This window comes from Primulina tabacum, chromosome 17 (genome assembly GCF_025594145.1).
Source record: "Primulina tabacum isolate GXHZ01 chromosome 17, ASM2559414v2, whole genome shotgun sequence".
Classification (NCBI taxonomy): domain Eukaryota; kingdom Viridiplantae; phylum Streptophyta; class Magnoliopsida; order Lamiales; family Gesneriaceae; genus Primulina; species Primulina tabacum.
In genome coordinates this window covers 7,980,798-8,003,942 of record NC_134566.1, presented here as the reverse complement: position 1 = coordinate 8,003,942, position 23,145 = coordinate 7,980,798, and the positions used below count along the sequence as shown (strand labels likewise).

The 23,145-nt window shown below is 36.8% G+C and overlaps 2 protein-coding genes across 3 annotated transcripts; one reads left to right on the top strand and one right to left on the bottom strand.

Annotated features, from left to right (window-relative positions):
• The first annotated feature begins 10,327 nt into the window (after window positions 1-10,327).
• LOC142530375 (uncharacterized) lies at window positions 10,328-19,588 on the top strand. 2 transcript variants are annotated; one of them, XM_075636181.1, is made up of 3 exons: window positions 10,328-10,625; window positions 11,269-11,450; window positions 17,604-18,779. In XM_075636181.1, exons 1-3 carry the CDS (start codon window positions 10,595-10,597, stop codon window positions 17,721-17,723), a joined length of 333 nt encoding a protein of 110 aa, XP_075492296.1. In that variant the 5' UTR covers window positions 10,328-10,594; the 3' UTR covers window positions 17,724-18,779. The 2 variants fall into 2 exon arrangements, with proteins under 2 accessions (XP_075492296.1, XP_075492295.1); XM_075636180.1 differs by lacking the exon at window positions 17,604-18,779 and adding an exon at window positions 18,786-19,588 and having other exon boundaries at window positions 10,395-10,625.
• LOC142530373 (V-type proton ATPase subunit E-like) lies at window positions 19,239-21,721 on the bottom strand. The gene is made up of 6 exons (XM_075636179.1): window positions 21,507-21,721; window positions 21,330-21,430; window positions 20,822-20,978; window positions 20,245-20,438; window positions 19,949-20,048; window positions 19,239-19,594 (listed from the first exon to the last, which is right to left on the bottom strand). The coding sequence occupies exons 1-6, from the start codon at window positions 21,606-21,608 to the stop codon at window positions 19,559-19,561; spliced, it is 690 nt and encodes a 229-aa protein (XP_075492294.1). The 5' UTR covers window positions 21,609-21,721; the 3' UTR covers window positions 19,239-19,558.
• Window positions 21,722-23,145: the final 1,424 nt, after the last annotated feature.

Here is a 23,145-nt window from a genome sequence, read left to right as displayed (position 1 = left end):
CACTATATTTGATGAACAATGGCGCTCGAGCGGTCAAAAACTACAGCTCGGGCGCCAATAGTTCTGTCCAAAAGTTGTGTAATTCATATGCTTGGCCCAATCCGGTCTCGGAATGATACGTCTAAAATCAAATCAATTCAAACTCAATAATCTCATATAACCAGAATCAAAATCTCGGGCATTACAGTTTATAATCAAAGAACTCTCACTGTTAAAGAATCCATACATATTGTATTCGATGAATCATCCATATGTCACGACAATAGCAGTAGCAGCATTCATGATCTAATCAATCAGCTTGATGTTACTAACTTTGAACCAAGCAGTGATGAAGAAATAAATTTGAGAGAAACAGGTGAACACATCTCGGAGCAAATTCCAACCGCTCAAGAACAGACTCGTCAGACAAACGAACCAGAGAAAAATCATCAACCTGAGATTGTTTAGATAGAAGAAGAGTCGCTGGAACAAGTAAATAACATCACACAACCAACCGAGCCAGATCCGTATGGACCATGTCTCCAGTGGAAAAAGTACCATCCATTTGAGCTTGTCATCGGTAACCCTACTGCTCCTCTTAGAACTAGAAATAAAATAATTAATGAATTTATGCATGCTGCGTTTTTCTCCCAGTTAGAACCTAAGAAGATTGATGATGCATTGCATGATATCAATGGTTCGATAATCATAAATAAGGTAAGACTAGTAGCTCAAGGCTATAGGCAGGAGGAAGGAATAGACTTTGATGAATCTTTTGTCCCTGTAGCTAGGCGAGAAGAAATTAGAATTTTTCTGGCCTTTGCAGCATTTATGCATTTTAAGGTATATCAGATGGATGTTAAATCTGCATTTCTAAATGGTTTGCTAAATGAAGAAGTTTATGTAGAGCAACCACTTGGCTTTGTTAATCACGTTCATCCTGATTATGTTTACAAACTAGATAAAGCCTTGTATGGACTAAAACAAGCCCCTAGAGCATGGTATGACACGTTAACTAAATTCTTGCTAGAACGTGGCTTCTCAACTGGAACAGTTGACAAAACTTTGTTTAAATTTTCAAAAGATGGTAAATCGTTATTTGTGCAAATATATGTGGACGATATTATATTCGGATCAACTAATCCTAAATTATGCGAGAGATTCTCTAAGATAATGCATGAGCAGTTTGAAATGAGCATGATGGGAGAGCTTAACTTCTTTCTAGGGCTGCAAATCAAGCAGTCAAAGGATGACATCTTCATTAACCAAGCTAAATACACGAGAGATATGCTGAAAAAGTTTGGATGGAGAATTGCTCCTTAGCCACTACCCCAATGAGCTCATCAATCAAACTGGACAAAGATGAAGGGGGAATCTATGTGGACACAAAAATGTACAGAGGATTAATTGGTTCACTATTGTATCTAACCGCCAGTCGTCCAGATATAATGTTTGATTTTGTCTATGCGCTCGATTTCAATCTAATCCAATGCAATCTCATTTTATTGCCGCTAAACGAATCCTTAAATATCTAAGGGTACTATTAATGTGGGTCTTTAATACCCAAAAGATTCAAATCTTCATCTTGTCGGATATTCAGACGCAGATTATGCAGGTTGCAAAATTGACAGGAAAAGCCTTGCAATTCATGTCAGCTTTTGGGTGATAGACTAATATCGTGGTTTAGCAAGAAACAAACGTCTATTGCCACATCAAAAGCTGAAGCAGAGTACCTTGCGGCTGGAAGCTGCTGCGCACAGATGCTGTGGATACAACAACAATAACTCAAAGATTATGGAATTCAAACCACTGAATCTCCCATCTTCTGTGACAACACAAGGGAAATCGCAATCACGTAAAATCCGGTTATGCACTCTCGGACAAAGCATGAAACGTCTGCCCTTTTTATTGCTTTAAACGTACTAGAAAATTTTTTTTTAAAAACCTCACTTAGCATCGGCCAAACCATAAAATATTTTTGACATCATTTTAAAAATAAACATCCAACTGCTATTTAAAAATCCAAAGGAAAATATTTTAAAGCATAAAATCGTCAAACATTTTACCAAACCTAAAAAGCAATAATTTGAAAAGAATAGCCCATACTAAACCTCTCAAAAATCTCTCAAATGCATAAATAAATAATCTTAAAAATCTTTAATCATAAAGCATGAGTCAAAAGTCATAATGCGGAAAAAGTAGAAGCGCTGGTCCTCGGGTTGTGTGCGCCTTCAGTCCAGTCAAATCACCCGTCAAATCCTCCCTCAAACTCACCTACATCCATCACACCTAGTGAGTCTAAAGACTCAACACACCATCATCTTTATAGCAAGTAATACGTAATACAGTCAACATATAACAGTGAAAAATATTTGTACTTAAAATATCGTTTTCATGAAGATGCATAAACTTCAAACATGAACATTTTCGTAAACATTTTCATGATGCATAAAACTTTAAACATAACCATTTTCATGATATGCAAACATGAATTTCCTTTTCCTCAACATGACATGACATAAAACCTTAAACATAATCATGAACATTTCTTTTTTTTCCTTTGTTGAATTCAGATCGTTAATTGTGACTTTCCTCAACATGACATGAAAATCGATGGATCCATCTACATATAACCACAGTACTGGACGGCGGGGACATCAGCGACACTCTCACCGGTCAACTGAGCCTTGGCTTATCATGATCGAATAGAAATACGATCGTCGGGGCTCCCTCTGGGGCCTTCTCCCATAAATGGGCTCCCTCTGGGGCCTTCTCCCCTCACGACATTCTCATTCTTACCTCAAACCTCATATCCTCATAACCTCATATTCGCAATAATGGAAACACGATCGTCGGGCTCCCACTGGGACCATCACCCTCACGACATCGCCATCATTAACGAATTAGTCACAATCACTTCACTTCCTTCAACATTTACATTCTCATCACTTTATAAAAATCATGCATAACATAACATTTTGTTTTTGAAAACAAACATGCAACATGTCTTTTAAATGTCTTCCTTAAATCATAAAAATCCCTTAGACATTTAAAAATCATAATTTAATCATGAACATTTCATAAACATTTAAAATGACATTTTACCCTCAAAACATGTAAAATAACATTTTTACATATTAAATCATAAACATATAGAATTCCTTAAACATTTAAAATATCATTTTAACATAAAAAAAATTCCATAAACATCCATAACTATAGAAAATAATCATATTAGCACATAAAACAGCATTCAGGGCACTGCCATGAAGTTTACTAATTTCTAGGTGTAAAATGACAGTTTTACCCCTAGACGTATAATTTCCCGTTTTTGACTTTTTCTTAACTTCTTTGACTCTAACATGTCCCAAATAATTATTTAAGCCTACATGAATTTTCTCACATTTTTACTTAGCTTAAATCGAGGACTTTTAAATTAATCTTTAAATGTGACGTATTAATGCGTTTTAATCCCGTATTAAACCAAACCTTAATATAAAATTCTCAAATTAAAAACTTAGACTTATAATAATTATTTAAGCTTAAACCTAATTTTTCATAATTTTATAAAGTTTAAAACTAGGCGTTTCAATTAATACGTTAATTAGTGTTTCGTGCGACGATTAAATTCCGAATAATTCCAAAACTCGTTATTTTGATCCCAAATTTTTAACATAACCTTTTCATGATTTATTCTACCCTTCCAAGTCATGAGCCACCCCCGTGGACCCTTGGATTCATTTTTAGTTCTTTAATTTCGAAATATGACACCTAAGGGAACCACCCGAGCCATCTCCCAAAATACTCGAGCCACGCCCGAGCCACCTCGAACCAAAACCTAGCCAACCCACCTAGGGACCCTACTGTGCAAGCCCAGCCCAAAAACTCGGGCCTGGCCCGCTCAAAACTTGCTGGAACGAAGCACCAATTCTGTGCGCTGTTGTGTGTGTAAGTTTCCTACCATAGAACTCCTAGTTTGCTTAAGACTTCTCCAGCCCTCAAACCCCTGATCACCCGCGACCCTTACGGACCCTAGACCAGCCCCAGACCCGAGCTAGACCAGCCCAAGCCCTGGACCCAAGTAGCGTACCCCTTGAAACAAGAACAAGCTGCGCGCCTTCCTCCCAAATGTTGCTGCTGTCACTTTGCGTGGGGCTTCTACCCAAGCCACCACCGAGCCCAGCCCTTCCTACCCCTCTCTCGACCGTCCCAAGCCATCACCCAGGCCACCTAGCCCAGCCCTTGAACGAGCAGCAGCCCCTGAAATTCTCGACAGGGCCTTGGGGCTTGGCCAGGGACTCTTCCAGCCGACCAAGTGCGAGCCCTAGCCCCCTAGGACTCTACCAGGCCCTCACCCATGACCCTCCTCGAGCCCCAGCCAGCCCTGGCCAAGCCCCAAGGCCCCATGCAAAGCCACCGATCCTATGCACCACAACAAGCCAAGCAACTTCCGTGATGTTTTCTTAATTAATTCATACGGTTCCAGCTTTTTAATTTCATGTTATGCAGTATTTTCATGTGTTCTAGGACACCTTAAAAACATGTACAAATATCCCATACCAATTCCTAATCATGGCAGCCCCTTATGCACATAAAAATCATGATTTTGCATAAAAAAATCTTAAGTTTCCCCACATGTGCATGCAATTTTTCGAAAATAATCATAGAAAATTCATGCTTTTCATACACACGATATTTAAAACGATAATACGATGTGATAAATGAGAAAATAAGATGTATGGCGTGTCTTTGCGTAATTTACGCACGAATATACGTTGACGAATCGAAGAACGGCGACGAGAAACCTTGGGTGAATTTTCCCTTGAACCTTCAAACTTCCTAATTGAAATTGTGTGTGCCGTGTCTTGAGTTTGAGGGAAGAGTTTGATAGAATTTTAAAAAGTGGGAGGCGTGTATATGTGTAGGGTTTGGGGAGGGTTTAATCATATTATATAGTTTAATTAATAACTAATTAGGCTTAAGCCCAATATGGGATTTAATTAGGCCCATTAATCTTTAATTAAATACTAAAAATAATTTTGTGAAAATAAGTTTGTGAATTTATTAGCCGGGTTGTCAAAATGTTCGTATTTTGTTGAAAATCCAACACCGATAAAAATTACATCCCGGCGTATAAAATCACCTCAAAACCCCTTATGTTCAAAAATAAGAAAAAGCAACACCCTTATTTTAAATAATTAAAAACAACTATTTAATAAAAATATTTCTATTTTTCAACCTTCGGTCTACGTTCCTCGATCGCAACTTGAATAACCTTTAAAAATATATTTTAATGCAATCATGTAGAAAAGTATATTTTAAACATGTAAATATACGCAACAAAATTAATCCATGCAATTAAAACCATTAATTGAAATGCACAAGGAATTTAATAATTTGCGCATGTGGTTTGCGTGGACTTTTAAATTTTTGGGGCGTTATAAAGCATATTGAAATCAGACACCATTTTATCCGAGAACATGTCGTGAAGAAAGAGATTCGGCTTGAGTATGTGCATACCTATCAACAAGCGGCTGATATTTTTACAAAACCGTTATCAGAGGCTAAGTTTTCTTATTTTCGAAATACGCTTGGTTTAATCGATTTATCTTAGTCATTTGTTTAACATTCTTAGTTGATTGAATTATTACTAAGTTTGTTATGCAGGAAATAAATAAATAGACATACGAGGAGCGGTAAAAACATAATAAAATTTCATTAATTAAGGCGGGCCCTTACAGCAGCAATTTATTTTTACTGCACCCCTGTAGAAGGCCAACCAAGTGGTCAGCCCTCCGACAGAGGTGCGCATAAAGTCCTCTGAGAAGGCAATCCTTCTCAGAGCCCTCTGCTCCTTCAGAAGCATGAGTAGGTAGACACCTTCATCAGAGAAGTATGAGTAGGTAGACACCTTCCTCCAGCGCAGCCTTCCGTGCCATGATTATCTCTTGCATGAACTCCTCAGCGAGATTCGGCTCACTTGAACTACTTCCAGTATTCATTTTCTTTTATCTTGCTCTGCACCTTAAAATGATTTTGTGACTAACCCCTCTGGTTGTATTTATAGATAAAAACCATACGAAAAGTCACCATCGTAATTACTATCAGGAGGATATGAAGAGTTATCTGCAAATCGACCACCGTTTCATTACCTGAGAATAAGTTTACTTAATGAATTTGCCTAGGGGGAATATCGGTTTAGTCAATAAATTAATATGACTCAACCGCCTCCCCTCTAATCATATTAAACGATTCATTTCTATATTGGGGGAATATCGGTTTAGTCAATAAATTAATACTTTGCGTCTGCCCTATTTTGATGTGACGGCTACTTTCTCAAAATTTGAATTTATTTATTTTACCGCCGTCTAAAATTTTTTCAACATTTTTTTTTAAAAAATCCCTCCACTAACAATCCTCCACGTGGACTAACTTGTGATTCTTCCAACCGGAAATTCATACGCAAATTCAGAATCATTCTTATCTTTTTGCTGCAATCATACGCAATTCCTCTGAAATATTATCTGAGATTATCTTCTTGGTGTGTATTTCGATCTTTCCGCATCAAATGGCTGCATCAATTGTTCAAAATACAATTTCCATCAACTTCGCATCAGTATTTCCCATGACCAACAAGCCAATGAAAGCCATGTTTCGTCTCCTCGAATCTTTTGGCCTTCGTTCATTTCTGGGAAGCAGTGAGAAGTATTCTGAGAATCTAGTGAAGGAATTCTTCGATTCAGCATACATGGAAAACGGAGAAATTATATGTGATATTCAAGGGAAAATTCTTCATTTCACCCAAAATATGTTTGCTGATTTGTTTAAATTACCCGCAGCTGGAATCACCGACTTCACTACACTTCTAGAGGGCAATATTGAGCTTTGGATAAGCAATTTCTCCATCACTGAATCTTCAATTTCTTCTACAACCTGTCAAAAACGTGATCTGAAGATCGAATTCAGATTGATGGCTGATATCGTGACAAAAGGAGTCCTTGCCAAGGCTTGTGCATATGAAAAGATAACTTTTGAAAAATTCTTGTCGTGGCCACCATCTCATCAAATCTGAAGGTCAACTGGTCCGACATTCTGTTCAAAACATTGGTGGCTATGATAAAGAAGGAAAACCAGTCTCAAGGATTTGCAGTTCAAATTTGTTATCTGCTAATTGACGATGGATTTCAACCGGTGGAAATGACTGAAGTTGGGAAGACCAAGCTGTTCAACTGGCCAATAGTTGAAAACTTTATCAATGAAAATCGACCAACCGATGAGGAAATAGTCTCTATCAAAACAGAGACTGGGGTTGAATTTGTAAAACAAAAGAAGACTGAGTCAACTCCCAAAGAAACAAAGAGAAAGCTGGTCCAAAAATCTAGCTCTGGTGATGAATCTAGGGAAGATGTCCCTGTCTCTCAAGTTTTCAAGAAGAAACGGTCCGAAAAGCCCAAAACAACGAAGATCAAGTTGATTAAGCATCGTTCTGTGCCACTGGTCCCTCCACCAATCCCTACACTCCCTGCAACAAAGCTCAAAGATATTCAAATTGCTGAACCAGAAATTGAATCTTCTTACTCAGGAGTACCTATCATTCTTTCAACAGAAAAAGGAAAACAAGTCATGATCGAAGAACCACCAAAATCCAACTCAGTCCATACCAAAATAGTTCTTACCTGTGAACGAGTCAATGAGACCGTTCAGAAGAAGATGAAGATGTTTGATCAATGGGTTCAATTTCGAACCATCACAACTTTTGACATTGATTCAAACTGGTAAGATCAAAGATGTTTCCAAGCTTGAACGGTCCATCTTGGAATGGACAGAAACATCAGATATTCCAACCGCTATGCGTCGACGAGATTTCTTGGAAATTCAGATGAAAGAGAGTGCTCTCTGAGCACTTATCCAATTGAGATGGAACAATTTCGTTCCCACTTGCCCTACTACAAAGGATGACTCAGCTGTTATCTCCCAGCTTGAATTGGATGCTCTCTCGCTTTCTATGATTGTTGCTCAGATGAGGCAGGACCTTCATCTTTCAGCGGTTGAAGAACAGAGTAAGCTTGACTCTTAACTGAAATTACATGAAGAACTGAGCTCTCAGACTCTCAAAGATCAATCCACAGTTCAGAATCACCCATCTTCATCATCTGGTAAGCTTACTAAACCTTCATCGCCAGAAGTGCCGGTCAAAACTGCTCTGATTAATAATGAGGACAACACCCTCCCACCAACTGAGATACTCATGCTCGAGGATGCTCCCATTACTGAACAACTCTGCCCCCCAAAATGTTTCAGACCCTCTGTCTGCTTCTCACACGATCTCTGAGATTGATACACCAAATCAACAAACTCATGGCAGCCTCTTTGAAGTCCAACCTCTCTCTGTTGATGAGGCCGTGCAGTTTTTATCTAACTTTGATAACATCACAACTTACAAAGAGAAATCATCTTCTCCAAAATCTCTTTCTGTTGTTAATCTTCATCAAGACGTTCTCCAAGAACCGTTGATATCATCTCCCAAAGATTTATAGAATGACGAGGTAACCATTACATGCATACCTATAGATTGTCTTACATCTGTCGCCCCAGATGCAAAGGAAGGCACCAGCAATATACCCTCTACCTTAACTGATGATTTTAACAAAATTATTGAGGATATATCTGCTGAACTAAATGAGCCTCAGTCATCAAAATCTTCTGGTAAAGCCTCGTCTTCTCAACTAGTCTCTTTCAAGGCTAGATTACTTTCTGATCAGGCTGTATCTAAAGAAGAAGAACACACAGAAGAAGATTGCCAAAAAGAGATTCTGACCAGACTTGTCAACTTGGATCACTCAATTCTTGCTCTTAACCGCGAGCATTTTGATCTAAAAGAGCCTTTTAATTCGATGAAGTCTGATCTCTGCAAAGACTTTTCTGCCATGAATACATGTATCTACCTCCGGAAAGCCAAGCATAATTCTTCACATCTCAACATGTGCTTTGAGCTCTCAGGACAAATAAATCGTCTTCAAGCACATGTTGATCAACGCATGAATGCCCAAGGAGCCCAGATTGCAGAAATTATGAAATTTCTTGTTCGTGGTGATGTCAAAAAGAGGGGAAGAGAGCGACAAAGAGTCATTCAGCAAGCAGAGATATCAGCTATGAAATAACTGGAAGAAAGGACCAAAGCTAAACGAGCAGGTCAAAATTAGTGTTTATATCTTGTATTTGTTCACTTGTTTATTTTTGCTTTAGAGATTGTAATTTCATTTACTCAATGAAATGCAATATTTTCTCTTGACATGTGCATTATATCTAGCCTTCTTTAATTATATGTAAAACATTGTACATCTTTGCAGCTAAGTTTTGTCATCACAAAAATGAAGGAAATTGTTAAGAAATTATTATTACCCAAAAGTTTTGGTGATCGACAAAATCAAGATAGCACTTCCCTATTTCAGGAAACAACTGCATATCTTATGTGTAACAAGTATCAGTTCAACCGCCCATCTTAGCAACCGGACTAATTCACTATCGGCTACAACAAAAAGAGTTTAACCGCTTAAACAAAGGACATACTAAAGAAGTATGACCTCTTGAATTTCAGACCGCTGATAATTCAACCGCTTAAAGTAAAAGAAGATGAACTTCTCAGCCGGCTGATCCGAAAACATCATTAAAGAGGGTTATTTATTACCTACTTAATGAAAGACATTCTCCGACCAGTTCAAGACATTCAATAGTTTGCAACGCTTCAAAGTTAAATTGTCCCTACATCAGTCCCGAGAATGATATGCATTTATATCACTATCCCAGAAAAGAAAGATCATTTATCTTACAAAGGTCTGAGGATAAAAGCAGTTGCCATAAATGATAACTCTGCCGCAACTCTTCAAAGAACGGGAATCAATTCTTCAAAGAACAAGAATCAAGGAAATATCAGCAAAGAAAACATTTAATGTATATCTGAAACGACAATTCAATTTCCACTATGAACTCTAGCTCGTTTTTAAAAATAATTAATTAACTAATATACACAATCAAACCTAAAAAATCATAGTTTTAGAGAATCATTGAAGGATAAATCAAGATGAACAAGATTTGAAAAATTACCAATGAGACCACTGATGCCAAAAAAGAATACTATGGATGAGCTTGGGAAGCGTACAATTATTTGAATAAATGGGTGGAAGATTTATATTATATTATATTTAATTAAATATGTAAGTAATAAAAGGATAAAATTGTAAAGTTAGCTTGATTGAGAGTTAAAACTATTTTTCATGTGTTGTCAGATATCAAATTACAAATTATATTACACATGTACTGAATTCTAACCTAAACATTGCCGCAGCGATTTTACCTCAATTTACCCAAAAATAATTGTTTAAGGTTGATGTTAAAAGCAGTCAAATCCATGGTTGTATCCGTAATTCGTATCTTGTTGAAATGGAGAATTATTTCAGTGAACCATCACTTGCTATTCAGTCAAATGGGAATAGTTGGAGAGGTTAAATAGCGCTCTTCCTTTCCAACCAACAGTCGCCGAACTCGGTTCAATTTACCTCCAACCAAAGACTTCACAGTTTTCCCAGTAACTATTGCCAGATTTTCATTTGCGTTGATGCTGTTCGGTTTAACGATCAACTCTGAGTGTAAGTTATTTCTCCGGGTTCCGCAATCGATTAATGTTATGTTTTTCTACGCAAAGTCTCAATTTTGACCGACCTTTTTGCATTTTTAAAGATTTTGAGCTTGAAAATAGCGAGAAACTGGGGAATTGTTAGTTTTCATCTTTGTCTGTGAAATTAGTGAGTAAATTATGTAGATAACAAGGAAAATAGGTAAGAAATTAGAAAATGGGCAATTTGGTTTCGGAGTGCCAAAACATACGAATTTAAATCCTGGGTTGTAATTCTTCCATGCCTGATATACTCGAGAAATCTATGCGTTTTTGTTGTTTGTATTATTTTCTGTTTCAGGTATGAAGTAAAGTATATAAAGATGGAACCAGCCTTTTTTGTGTTAAGGGGCCTGACCGTGGCAATTTATAATAACCAAGTAAATTAAGACTTTTAAGTGGGCGAAAGCTATATTTGAAGATAGATAAAGTACTAGCAAACATTGTAGGTATTTGGTGTGGAGGGGATGAGAATCCTTCTTGAATTTATCTTTCCTGTGACTGGTTTTTGTGTTCTAGGTCTCCATGCATTCATTGGATTTTGTTTAATCATCGTTTCTCAAAATGTGTAACTTGTGCTAGTTTAATGTTAATTTCCTTTACTTTTCCTCTTTTAGGTTTTTTGGAGGAGGTAGATAATATGTCGAGGTCGATGCTACTTGTTTTTCTGTTGCTGGTGTTGATCATTACCTCGCAATTTGAATGGAGGCAACAGTTGATGAGCGATGTGGATATGAATTCGAGGGATTCTCATAAGCAGGAACAAATTTCAAAAAGGGAAGAGAGCATCAAAGAGAAGGTAATTGTAGTCTTATTCTAATCTATTGGCATCTCATTTAGCAATCCGTATCCAGTGTTAATGGATTATACTGTTGGCTTTGTTGCCTTATTGATTAGTCAATCATGTGAATCTGTCATTTGTCTATTCCTCAAAGCAGCACACCTATTTAAATATTTTAGTGTTTTAGGTGTGAATCAAGTTGTGTATTTGTTCAATTGGGATATTCAGTAGCTTGAATTTGAATGTGATTCATCTACCATTAAAGCTGTTTATAGTTTTCTTTGTTTTTTCCCTGTGATGATCTGTCTTGTATCTCTTTTAGAATTTCAAGTGTCTTTTGTTTTGAATTTCAATGCGTACGGATATTCAACTATTGTAAATCATACATTGCATTTCCATAAATGTGGTGTATGATTTGTTTGTGTATGTATGGTAGTTTGTCGAGTTCTTTATATTGTGGTACCTTTTGAGTTTGTTTTAATGTGGTGAAGAGGTTTTAGGGAAATAAATGTGTATTTTATTCAATCTCATGAGTGCACCTATATACACAGAAAAGACAACCAAGAATAATCCTAAGCAAAAAGGAAAGAAATCAATCAAATCAAAATTAAATAATACATTACCAAAGCGTTTTTTGTGGTGTAATTGTTCCATTGTTATACATGCAATGTTATTTTTGCACATAATTTTCGAATCCAAGTAGTTGTAATGTGTGTTTTTTTAACAATGTTACAAAAATTCACTGTGTACATACAGCAATGTCTAGGTTCAGTTATTCAAACGTGGAAATTAATGAAAATAATTGTTTATTATAAAAAAATAAAATAATATTTCACCACTTAATAAAGATAATATAGAATAAACAAAAAGATTTGGGTGGATCCTATTAGGTCCCCTCAAGAGGGGGTTTTCGAAGAAACACCAATCTTGATCATGAAGTCATGAAGTCGCGGCCATAGAGATTTGGCGAGAGAATCAGCAAGTTGGTCAGCAGAAGAGACATGAGATACACGAAGTATGGAACGCTGAACTAAGTCGCAGACAAAATGATAGTCAATAGCAATACGCTTCAAGTGAGAGTGGAAGACCGGGTTAGCACATAAATAGGTAGCACCAATGTTGTCATTGTATATCACTGGTGTGGAAGGAAGAGACACATGTAGCTCGGTAAGGAGTAAATCAACCCATTTGACTTTAACGTAAGCCGCAGCCGCAACAATGACTCGATACTCGGCTTCAGTAGAATATCGAGCAACAGAATATTGCTTCTTTGAGCTCCAGACAAACGGATTGGGGCCCAAAAACACAATATAGGTCCCGGTGGATGTGCGGTCATCTATATTGCCAGCTCAGTTAGCATCAGAAATGCAATGTAAGGATAGGTAAGAGCTAGCACAAAGTCAGATACTGATGTCTCGAGTGCTGTTGAGGTAGCGTAAGAGTCGTTTGACTGCACCCCAATGTTGTTCAGTCGGAACATGCATAAAATGAGAGCTTATGCACGACAAATGCAACAGCTGACTAGTGATAAGAAGATACTGAAGACTACCAACCACCTGACGAAACTCTTGGAGATCCATCATAAAGAGAGAGTGCAGAACCAACAACTAGTGGTGTTAGAACAGGCTTCAAAGATGTCATATTGTGCTGAGTTAGGAGATCACTAATATATTTCCTCTGAGAAAGAAGAAGCCCATTTGGTCAAATAGACACTTTGGAGAGTGGCTCAAGATCTTTGATGGAGTAATGGGCAGTCAATTGAGTAATAGTTTGAGTCATGCCGGTCTCATCGCTGCCAATCAAAAATAGGTTATCAACATAAACCAGAAGTTTGTGGTGAACGTGTCTTGCCAAAGTATAAATAAGGAGGAGTCCGATTGAGTACTAACAAAACCAAGATCAGGCAAAAATCGTCGAAGTTCCAGAAACCAAGCACGGGTGCCAATTTGAGACCATACATTGCTTTCTTTAATTGGCACACATAATTGGGAAAATTACTATCAATAAATCTTGATGGTTGAGCCATGTAGACATCTTCATACATGTTGAGAGAGAAATAATTTGGAGAAAGGTGGAAAGGGGAAATACAATTTCGACAAACTCGACATGTCGAGAGAGAAATAATTTGGAGGAGTGGTCGTTGCAGATGTAGGCACTTTGGGTAAGAGAATAACCAAGGAACACACAGGGACGTGATTTGGGGTGAAGTTTGTGGGAGTTATAAGGACGCAACCATGGGTAGCATAGACATCCAAAGACACGAAGTTTTGAAGATTAGGTGGGCGATCAAAGAATCTGGCAAATGATAAAGTCACTGAGAGATTTGGTTTAGGCATACTGTTAATGTGATAAGTGGCAACGACAAAGGTAAAAGGGTGAAAGTGATGGAATGGTGTGTGATGGAGAAGTGTAAGACCCGTTTCAACAATTTGACGATGACGTTGTTCAGAAAATCCATTATGTTACGGTTTACGAGGTGAGGTGGAGTGGAGTGGAGTGGAGTGCAGTGGAGTTGTAAGGTGGAAAATCCCTGTAGAAGAAAGGAAGGATTTTAATGCAAGATATTCCCTCCGTTGTCAGTATGAAGATTGATAACTTTTTACGGAAAAAGTTTTTGACAAGAGTTTTGAATTTAAAAAACGCATCAAGCACATCATTTTTTTGTCTTAATGGATATAACCAAATATATTTGGTAAAATGATCAACACAGTACATAATATTTAAAACCATCAAAGAGAAGCTACCGGTGAAATCCAAACATCAGGAAAAATTAACTCTAATGGCATGGAAGACGTAAGAGTTGAATCATAAAATTGGAGTTTGTGACTTTTAATTATTTTGCATGAATTACAAGAGAAATTTAATAAGTCATGGGATGACATACCGAGCACATGAGAAGAGACTAAATGACTAAAAATTTTACTGGAAGGGTGACCGAGACGCGAATGCCAAATAGATAGTGGGACAGAGACAGATGAGAAGACATGTGGTGAGTTCTTCCATGTAGCAGTGACCGGCCAAAAATAACTCCATTCTTACGTGGTCCTTGCAAACGAATGACCCCGGTGTGACTATCCTTTACCTGAAAATATGAAGAGGGAAAACAACATAAACATCATTAGTGGCACACAGCTGAGAAACAGAAATAATGTTTTTGGTCCTGGTAGGAACAAAGAGCACGCTAGTTAAGGAAATGATGAAAAAGTAAGAGAGCCAGCATGAGAAATAACCAAACCAGTACCGTTACCGATGACAACATCATCCAAACCAGCATATGGAGGGTGGAGTCGCAGGTTGGCAAGGTCAGTTGTCACATGATGTGATGCTCCAGAGTCAAGAAGCCATTCAGTTGGTGTTGGAGAGGCTGATGGATGTGTCGTGGTGTGCATGCTCAGAGAAGTATATGCAGGCAGTGGTGAAGGATGAGGTGGCTGCATCACAGGAGACCATGGCATGTATTTGAAGGATGGACATCATTTGGCAGAATGCCCAGTGTGGTGGCAGAGTTGGCATCGACCAAGATATGTCTTAAATCCTTGGTTGGTGGGTGGGAATGAAGAACGGGGTGTCCAGGTTGGAGCCGGGGGCCGCTGGTTGATGTTGGGGTGTTGTCCAGAATGACTATGAACCGCGTGATATCTGTTGTGGTAATCGAACTGCAGGGAAAGCACTCACATGAGAAGGAGAAGATGAGTTTGTCTTTAGAGCCAACTGCGCTTCAAGGTTGAGAAGTTTTTCGTGCAATTCATCGAAGGAGATTGCTGTTTCGCTATCTTGAATAGTGTTGCCTAGTTCTTTATTATTGTCATCGAAACCAGTAAGGATCTTGATTACGAGATCATCGATGTCAACTTGAACTTTCATAAGGATGAGAGCATCGACATGGATTTGATTTCCTGCATGAATTCAGTAATAGATTGGGAACCCTTTATAGGAATACTTAATTTGCCTTCGAGCTGGAGAATGTGCCCACGAGTTGGTTTAGCGTATGTGTTGGCGAGTCATCCAAGCATCCTGCGAGTGTATGAATTATCAAGTGGGTTGTTGAGGGTTGGTTGGGATGTGTCAGAGGATGAGAATTTGATGGTGAAGGCCATTGAAAAGGAGTTTGTAATTGATTTATGTTTTAATTTTGATGATTAAGGTGGGCGCTGACGTTAACCTAGAAGATGTAAAATATATATTGGGCATTCTAGAACAAAATTTGCAGTTGATTTACCAAAAAAGAGGTTTTCAATATGTAGCACAATTGATGTATTTGGAAGAGATTACCCAACCAAAGAGCGACTGCGGTACCTATAAAAAAGACGGTAGTTGTTACTAGACGATGAAATGGATTTTGGAAATTATTAACATTATCTTAAAAAGGTAATGTTAATAATCCTGCAAATACTGAAACCATTAAAAGAACATCTAATAATTTATTGGACACTATACAAAGTATTTGAAATACGGGAAAGAAATATCATTTAGGTAATACGGGTTGCAAATGGATCTGCTGGTTAGCGTTTGCCCCCCTATTGAATTGGGGGATCGAATTGATTATAGAAACATGAACTTAATTAGTCGATTTATTAGTGAACAAGGAAAAATATTATTTAGGCGAGTGAATAAATTGATCTTCAAAAAACAACTATTAGTTATTATTGTTATAAAACAAGCTCATATTTTATCTTTGATACCTTTTTTCAACAATGAGAAACAATCTGTAAGAACCGAGCCGACCTCTAGAACTACTAGTCTTAGAATAAGAAATAAATAGACTTATATTTTGGTCACTTGAATCAGAATTCCAATCCTAACTAAAACCCAGAATGATGTTTTGTTCGAAAAATAGAAGAATTCATTTTTATTATTGCAAATTGTAAAAAAAAAACATCGGAAAAATATTTTTTTATGTTGAACATGTTCTTTCATTTTGACTACTTTAACAAACATATTCTCTTGTTAATTACGACATCATCCCTTCTTTTTCCCATTCCCGGAGTTCATTCTTCGAGGAACTTCGTTTAAGTTTTTCAGTTGTATACTTTCCAATCTACTTCTTTTCTTCTTATTTCGTTGGAAATCAGATAAAGAAAATTCTTATTTGATATGGTTTTTTGTGCTAGTATTTTACGATTAAGAAGCAATTGTGTCTTGTATAAATCATGTATTAATTACTAACACTATAGGATACTCGCGTTTGTTGAATTACTGCGTTTATCCCAGTTATCCATAAACGACGATAATTTCACTTTTGCTTATCCCTATCCCGATGAAACGAAACTAAAGCTCTAATTTTATGCTGAGTAATAGTTCGAGTAAGTCTTGAATGAGCCTCCCAAAAGCTTGATGCAAATAAACGAATTTTTGTTCAATGCTCCGAGCTATATATCCGCTTTGATTTTGGTCATTTAAAGAATAAGACTCCGATGAATAACTAATTGATTTCCTTTCTTTAAGTTATTCTTTTCCCTTTCTTGGTCTATTAATAGTCAAACAGATTTTTCCCATGTATAAAAAAATATTCGAATGGCTTTGGCTACTATAATCTTCCCAACCACGATTATTTCTTTATTTTAGGTATTTACCGCGAAATACGAAAGAAATAATAAATTTTCCTTTGCTAGGTGTAAAAAAAAATAGGGTGGAAAAAAAATAGAGTCAATAAAAAAAATTTAATTAAATATTTTCTATGGTTATTTCTTAAACGGTGAGATCTTATCTATTCGCCGGAGCCTTCAACTTCATTTAATCAATATTATTGAGAACTTGTATGGTTCACACCACTCTTTGGCTCTATTCATGAATTATCCAGTAATAGGTCTTTCACGGTGAGATCCGTCTATTCAGTAACGGTATTTAATTATGAAAAGAAGTTGGATAGCTGACCTTGTAGTCCGTTCTTGATCGAGTGGGGACTTCATTTTTCTGTTTTTTCATTTAAATTAATTAAAATTTATTCCGCTTAATGGATAGCCAAAAGCGAGAGAAACTTCATCCCTCTCTTTCCCTTTTTCGCCTTCATGTTGCCAAACGAGGGGGACATGGGGACGTGACAAAGGAGATTCTATCAACTTGTTCTGACTTAGAATAATAAACTCATGAGCTTAGTCTTCACGTTTGGTAAGAAGCTTATCTATTTGGTTTTTCAAGACGTCATAACCTTGCCATATTGTCTTTGGATAGCCTGCTAAGAGAGTTTGGTGCGGTCGAAATTACCAAATTTTGCTGAATCCGAGAATTGTTGGAGCTACAATGAATGCATTAAGCAGTGGTTTAACCGAGCTGCTCATATTCTACCCATGAATGGCATTACTCTCTTGTTCCCCATTGACAGGAAGGATTGCATAGTTTCAGTGCCTTTTAGTAGAAGTGAAATGTAAACCACGTGAAGAGTTAGAATGAAAATATTTGATGGATAATGTAAACATCTTACGCTGCCATATATTGTCAGATTGCAAGGAATATACTGGTTGGATCTAAAAATGGATTTGTTTAAGCTCATTTTTTAATCTCAGGAACACTCTGGTTCTGATAAACTCCATACCCGTAGAGAAAACATTGGTTTACAGGGTGAGACTGAGTGGTACCAGGACTTTTAGCTGATATGTTTTCTTCTTGAAAGTTTATATTTGGAATAGCCCACAAGGATCATTTATGTTTGTGCTGTTAGATTTAGTGGATGTGTGAGTTCTCTTCAAGGAAACAGCCTCTTTTTTGCTTCTGTCCTGATTATAGTTGATGTATCAGGACTGGAGGGGAAGCTTTAAGTAATAATTGAAAACTATTTTTGAGTAAAGAAATATCAATTTGAACTTCATTTATTTTTTGTGTCGTGTGTGTTTTTTCTTTCTTTATATGTGTGTTTTAGGTGTGTGGGGATGACATTAGAAAATTACAGGACATCGAGGTTTATTAATTGAAGGAAAGGCAACTTCAGCCCAAGGAAGGGTGACTTGGGACAAATGAACATTTTTGGAGAAATTATATTTGACAGTTGAAGAAATTTTTTTTTTTGTTGCATTCGGATTACTGGAGGCAAAATTTAATGAGTTCTGTTTTTTTTCCTTTCTGGAAACATATTTGACGGCGATCTCTGTTTTTGAATCTGCTGTTGTACTTTATCTATTTGCTTTTAAAAGTATAACACCAAACTCTTCTTTTAATCAAAACTTTACTCACTTTGATTTCATTTCATTGATTGATGAGATTTGTGAACACCTTTTTACCGTAGAGTGAAGGTGTCGCTGAAACTTGACACATTCAATAAATCCTTCCGTGCATTTGACATTGATAATAACAACACTGCGGGTTGGCTTTGATATTAGTTTCTCGTTCTGGAGACATAAATTTATCCACCTTCTGCAGATAATCTTAGCGCAGGAAAAGAACATCCAAAGACTAACTGAGCTGGTTCGAAGTCTCAGGGAACAGCTTCACCAGTGCCGGAACAACAATGAAACATTAAAGGGTACCCATAGCTCATTGACAGAACAGATTATCGAGCTTGAGAGACAGCAGATATTGGAAGACTGACTGTGTACAGCTATTGTTTATTATGTGCGGTGCTTCTTATCTTCGTATTGTTGTATAACTTATATTTTGCTTGTAGCATGTTTTCTAGCAATATACGTGGTGCTAAAAAAGACAAGTTTAAATGGTATAAATGTCCTTACCCGGCATTTTTGTGTCGGTAGTCATATTGGTAAAATGTTGCTTATGCAACCTACCGACTGATTCAAATGTTTGTCAGTTGTTTATTTAAATAGGAAATCAAAGCTTCTATAAGATCGTAATTTAATACAGAGAGAGCACCGGGCGAAAATATAATGAGTATGAACTCAAAATCCATTCCCATACACAACAAATTAAAATGAACGGCTTGAAACAACTTAAACCGTGTTTCATTGACAGTAGAGACTAAATACATCGGCTTCCAAGTTTGATTATTAACTCAAGGCAACAGATATTGAGCTATTATTTTTATTTTTACCGAAGATAAAGATTTGTTGCTGCTTCAAGCTCAAAACTTGAAGAAATATAAAACCGAAGCTCGCATTATTCGAAAATGAAAAAATCTTGAGTAAATTGTCAGTCTTGAACCATGCTTGCTTCATAAGATTTGAAGTGTATCCCGTCATTCACATTGCAGTATGTCCGAAGAGGCTCTTGCGAATCTGTAATTAGAGAAACAAATAGAGGTAATTGTAAAGTGGCTAAAACTTTCAAAATCCACAATACGTACGAAGATGTGGGTTGGAGTTGGATAAATTATTTCAAAGACATTAGTTATCATTTGTGTATTTGAGCTAAAACAGAAGATCAGAACAATAGACATGCATGAATCTTGAATGTAGCAACTCTTTTGGAGCTTCTTAACGGTCAGGACAAACCCATCACTGGGTGAGAGGCGAAAAAAATTAAAAATTTATGGTTAATTTTCTACAAATTCAAGTTAGCATGAGGTACCATTCATTGGTTGCGATGAGTAATCGAATCCAGTTAAAACATGATGTTAATAGATGGAGTACCTCTGGTAGCTTTTTACGAAATACAACTTCCAGTCTAGCATCAAGAGTATTCTCAAACACAATTTTTCCGTCTCTAGAAGCCAATACAACACCTCCAGAGCTGAAAAAAGAAGGAAGGAAAAACAGTTAATCTCGACAGAGAAATTATTTCCAAAGCAGAATCTATTCGAGAATGAAGCAAAAACAATCATCGTGTTTTGATTGGTTTTATATACAGTTAACTCTAGAAATAAAAAAAATTGGACTTGTACACAAGTTTATATACTTGAAAGCACAAACAGGAATTAGTAGAGTACCAGAAAGGTCCATGTGCATTATCATCGGACGGAGCAGGTGGAAGGTTGACATTATCAACCACAATCTCGGGTGGATGAACTTTGGCCTTCTCTGCATACTCCTCCTTCGCAGCTCTCAAGACAGAGTTCACCAACTTTGCGTCGTCTTTACGACAGCGTAACAACACAGATGGCTCTTTCAGCCTTAGCAAACTCTGAAATTTTAAAAAACAAATAGTTTACACTTTTCAGTAATAATATTAGGCAACGATTAAGGCCTCCGGTTTGTTTGCCCGAAACAAATTACGCTTGCAAATAACACAGGACGCAGAATTTGCCACCATTCAAACACCATCACAGTCGTGAACTAGCAAATACTGCAAACTTGACGCATGCCCTTCAATGTAGAAATAGTTAGGCCTGGAATGAGGACAAAAAAACCCTACAGACACAATTTAACTAGTCAATACTATTTGCCACAACTGCGGATGAAGTTCAGATTTTTCAGTAGTACACACTAAACTTTTTGACGTATATAATTCCAACCCTTGTCATAAATCATCGCATATAATAAGTATAATGACTGAATTTTCACAACCTGAACAATGAGATCCTTCAAGAGTTTCTTATAACTATTTTGGTCGCTGCTCACATGCAGTAGCTCCTTTGACGCAGACTCCTTCATGGAATTGACCAAATCATCCTGAGCTTGAAGAACCTTGATTCGAGAGGTGTTCAGTTGCATCGAGTACTCACTGGAAAATTCACTAGTTTTAGCTTACAAGGATTTTACTCACACGCATGTACAAGTTCTTATAACACGTCAAATTCAGAAGAGCATCACTTGTTCAACAGCTAAATTCCACGCATAACTTTTGTATAAATGCAAGTGTTGAGCAACAGATTAAATAATTTTTTGAAAAGTCCGGATAAGTTCAGATATGATAATTTCGTCGGATCAGCATGAGAAATAGAAATATAATAATCAATGTCCAATTTCATTCTCTGTTTCTCTCCAATGATCACTGTTTCAGAAGACAGTAACACACATACGCCAAATTAGATTAGAATAATGGCCAAAGTAGCTAACAGGAAAACAAAATTACATTTTCTTTCGGACTTGAACTTGCTTCTCCTTACGCTCGTACTCCTGCCTGATTTTCTTCTTCTCAGCTTCCACTAGCTGCAACTTCTCAATATTGAATTCCTGCCAAAGAAAACAATTAAAACTAAAATCGTGGGGAATCAAGCGAAAAAAATGAATCTGACAATAAAATGCACACTTCTTCGGCGGAGACGGAGATCTCGTTAGCTTTCTCCTCCGCTTCCTGGCGGATGAATCGAACCATCTGCTGGATCTGCTTGGAGACATCAGCGTCGTTCATTTTCAGATCAGGATTGGGTTACAGAAATTCAAGCTCCGGTGTCCTTATGAGAACAATCGCTGGAATTTTCTCCTCGATGTCTCGCAAATTTTTTATTTATATTGTCGTTTTGACTCCATCCATTGGATAGTGAATAATTTAAAATAAAAAATAATTAATTGGTGAACCATGTGGCAAGTTATTAATAATAATATATTTTTTTTATCTTAAACATAATTTCCTCTTCCCTCTTTATTCTTCCAAACATTTGTTTGAACTTCTTGATCATTTAAATTTTTCCAAATATATCTTCAATCTTCATAATTATGCTACACGATATTGTTATACTTATTGAGCCTATTCTTAAAGGCATATAGCCCAAAAATATACAGCTACACAAAGTTTCCGGCTTATAAACTATGCTTCAGATTATTGAATTTTTTATGTCACTCGTCATGCTTCAATATAATAAATTGAAAATTTTACCTATTTAACCGGAGTGTCGTCGGGCTGTATTCACCGAGTTTTATAGACTGTTCCTCAGAGTTCAATCACACAGTCGTAACAGGTTGTTCCTGACATAGTTTTTTTCAACAGTACATAGGACAACTATATTTTGTTTCTCATCTCAGGAGGTATAGTAAAGTTGTTCAATTTGAAAATAATAAATGAGAGAGCAGTAAGCCTTGGTTTATTTATTCAAATATACAATATACTAATACATAGTAACCTCCTGTAGAGGAGGAGGAACTTATTTAGCTACATATAAGAGCCGGAATTGCAACAAACATACAATAAAGAAAACTATTACAAGTTTATTTTGAGAGAAAAATGAAGATATTGAATTATGTCTTCGTCTTTCTTCTGTATTGATATATATAAAAGTCTTTGTGGATTTGAAATTCAGACTTCAAATCTTGTAAATTATTCTGCCAGTTGTGGCCGACAACATCTTGTTAGTGGTCCTTTCAACTACTAGTTAGTGACTTGTCTTTATGGGTGGATGAGTGGTCCATCTTCCAATACTTAGTTAATTTGTCTTCTAGTGATGGTTCATCATCAACTAATAGAGTGATTGGATAACATGTCTCATTTATCTTTATCAGGAAATCTTTTGCTTTTGCATGGTCCTCGATAAAATCGTGACTTGTGTGGTGTTTTCACTATTTAGACTTGTTTCTTCATTATGCTTTCGGTCAAATTTTGGCCATAAACTTTCTCGAATTCTAGCTCCTTCTAGTTTGGGCATTCTAGGCAGATGTTTTCTAACCATCTTTTCACATGAGTTATATCACAAAATTTTCTACGAGTTTCATTGCTCTTCGGTAGCTTGCTATTCCACAAAGATTTTGTTTCTTTCCAAGTAGGTCTTATGCAGAACTTGTTGTTTTCTCTGTTATAGTGTTTAACAAGAAAGTTCTATTTATAGAGTTCTGATAAAATTTGAACAGAAGACATATTCATAGACCTCATGCCCTTCTGGTAAATATGTCATCTTTAGTGAATGATGTAACAAGATGTGTTTTTTCTACAGGAGGATCTTTGATAGATTTTTAAA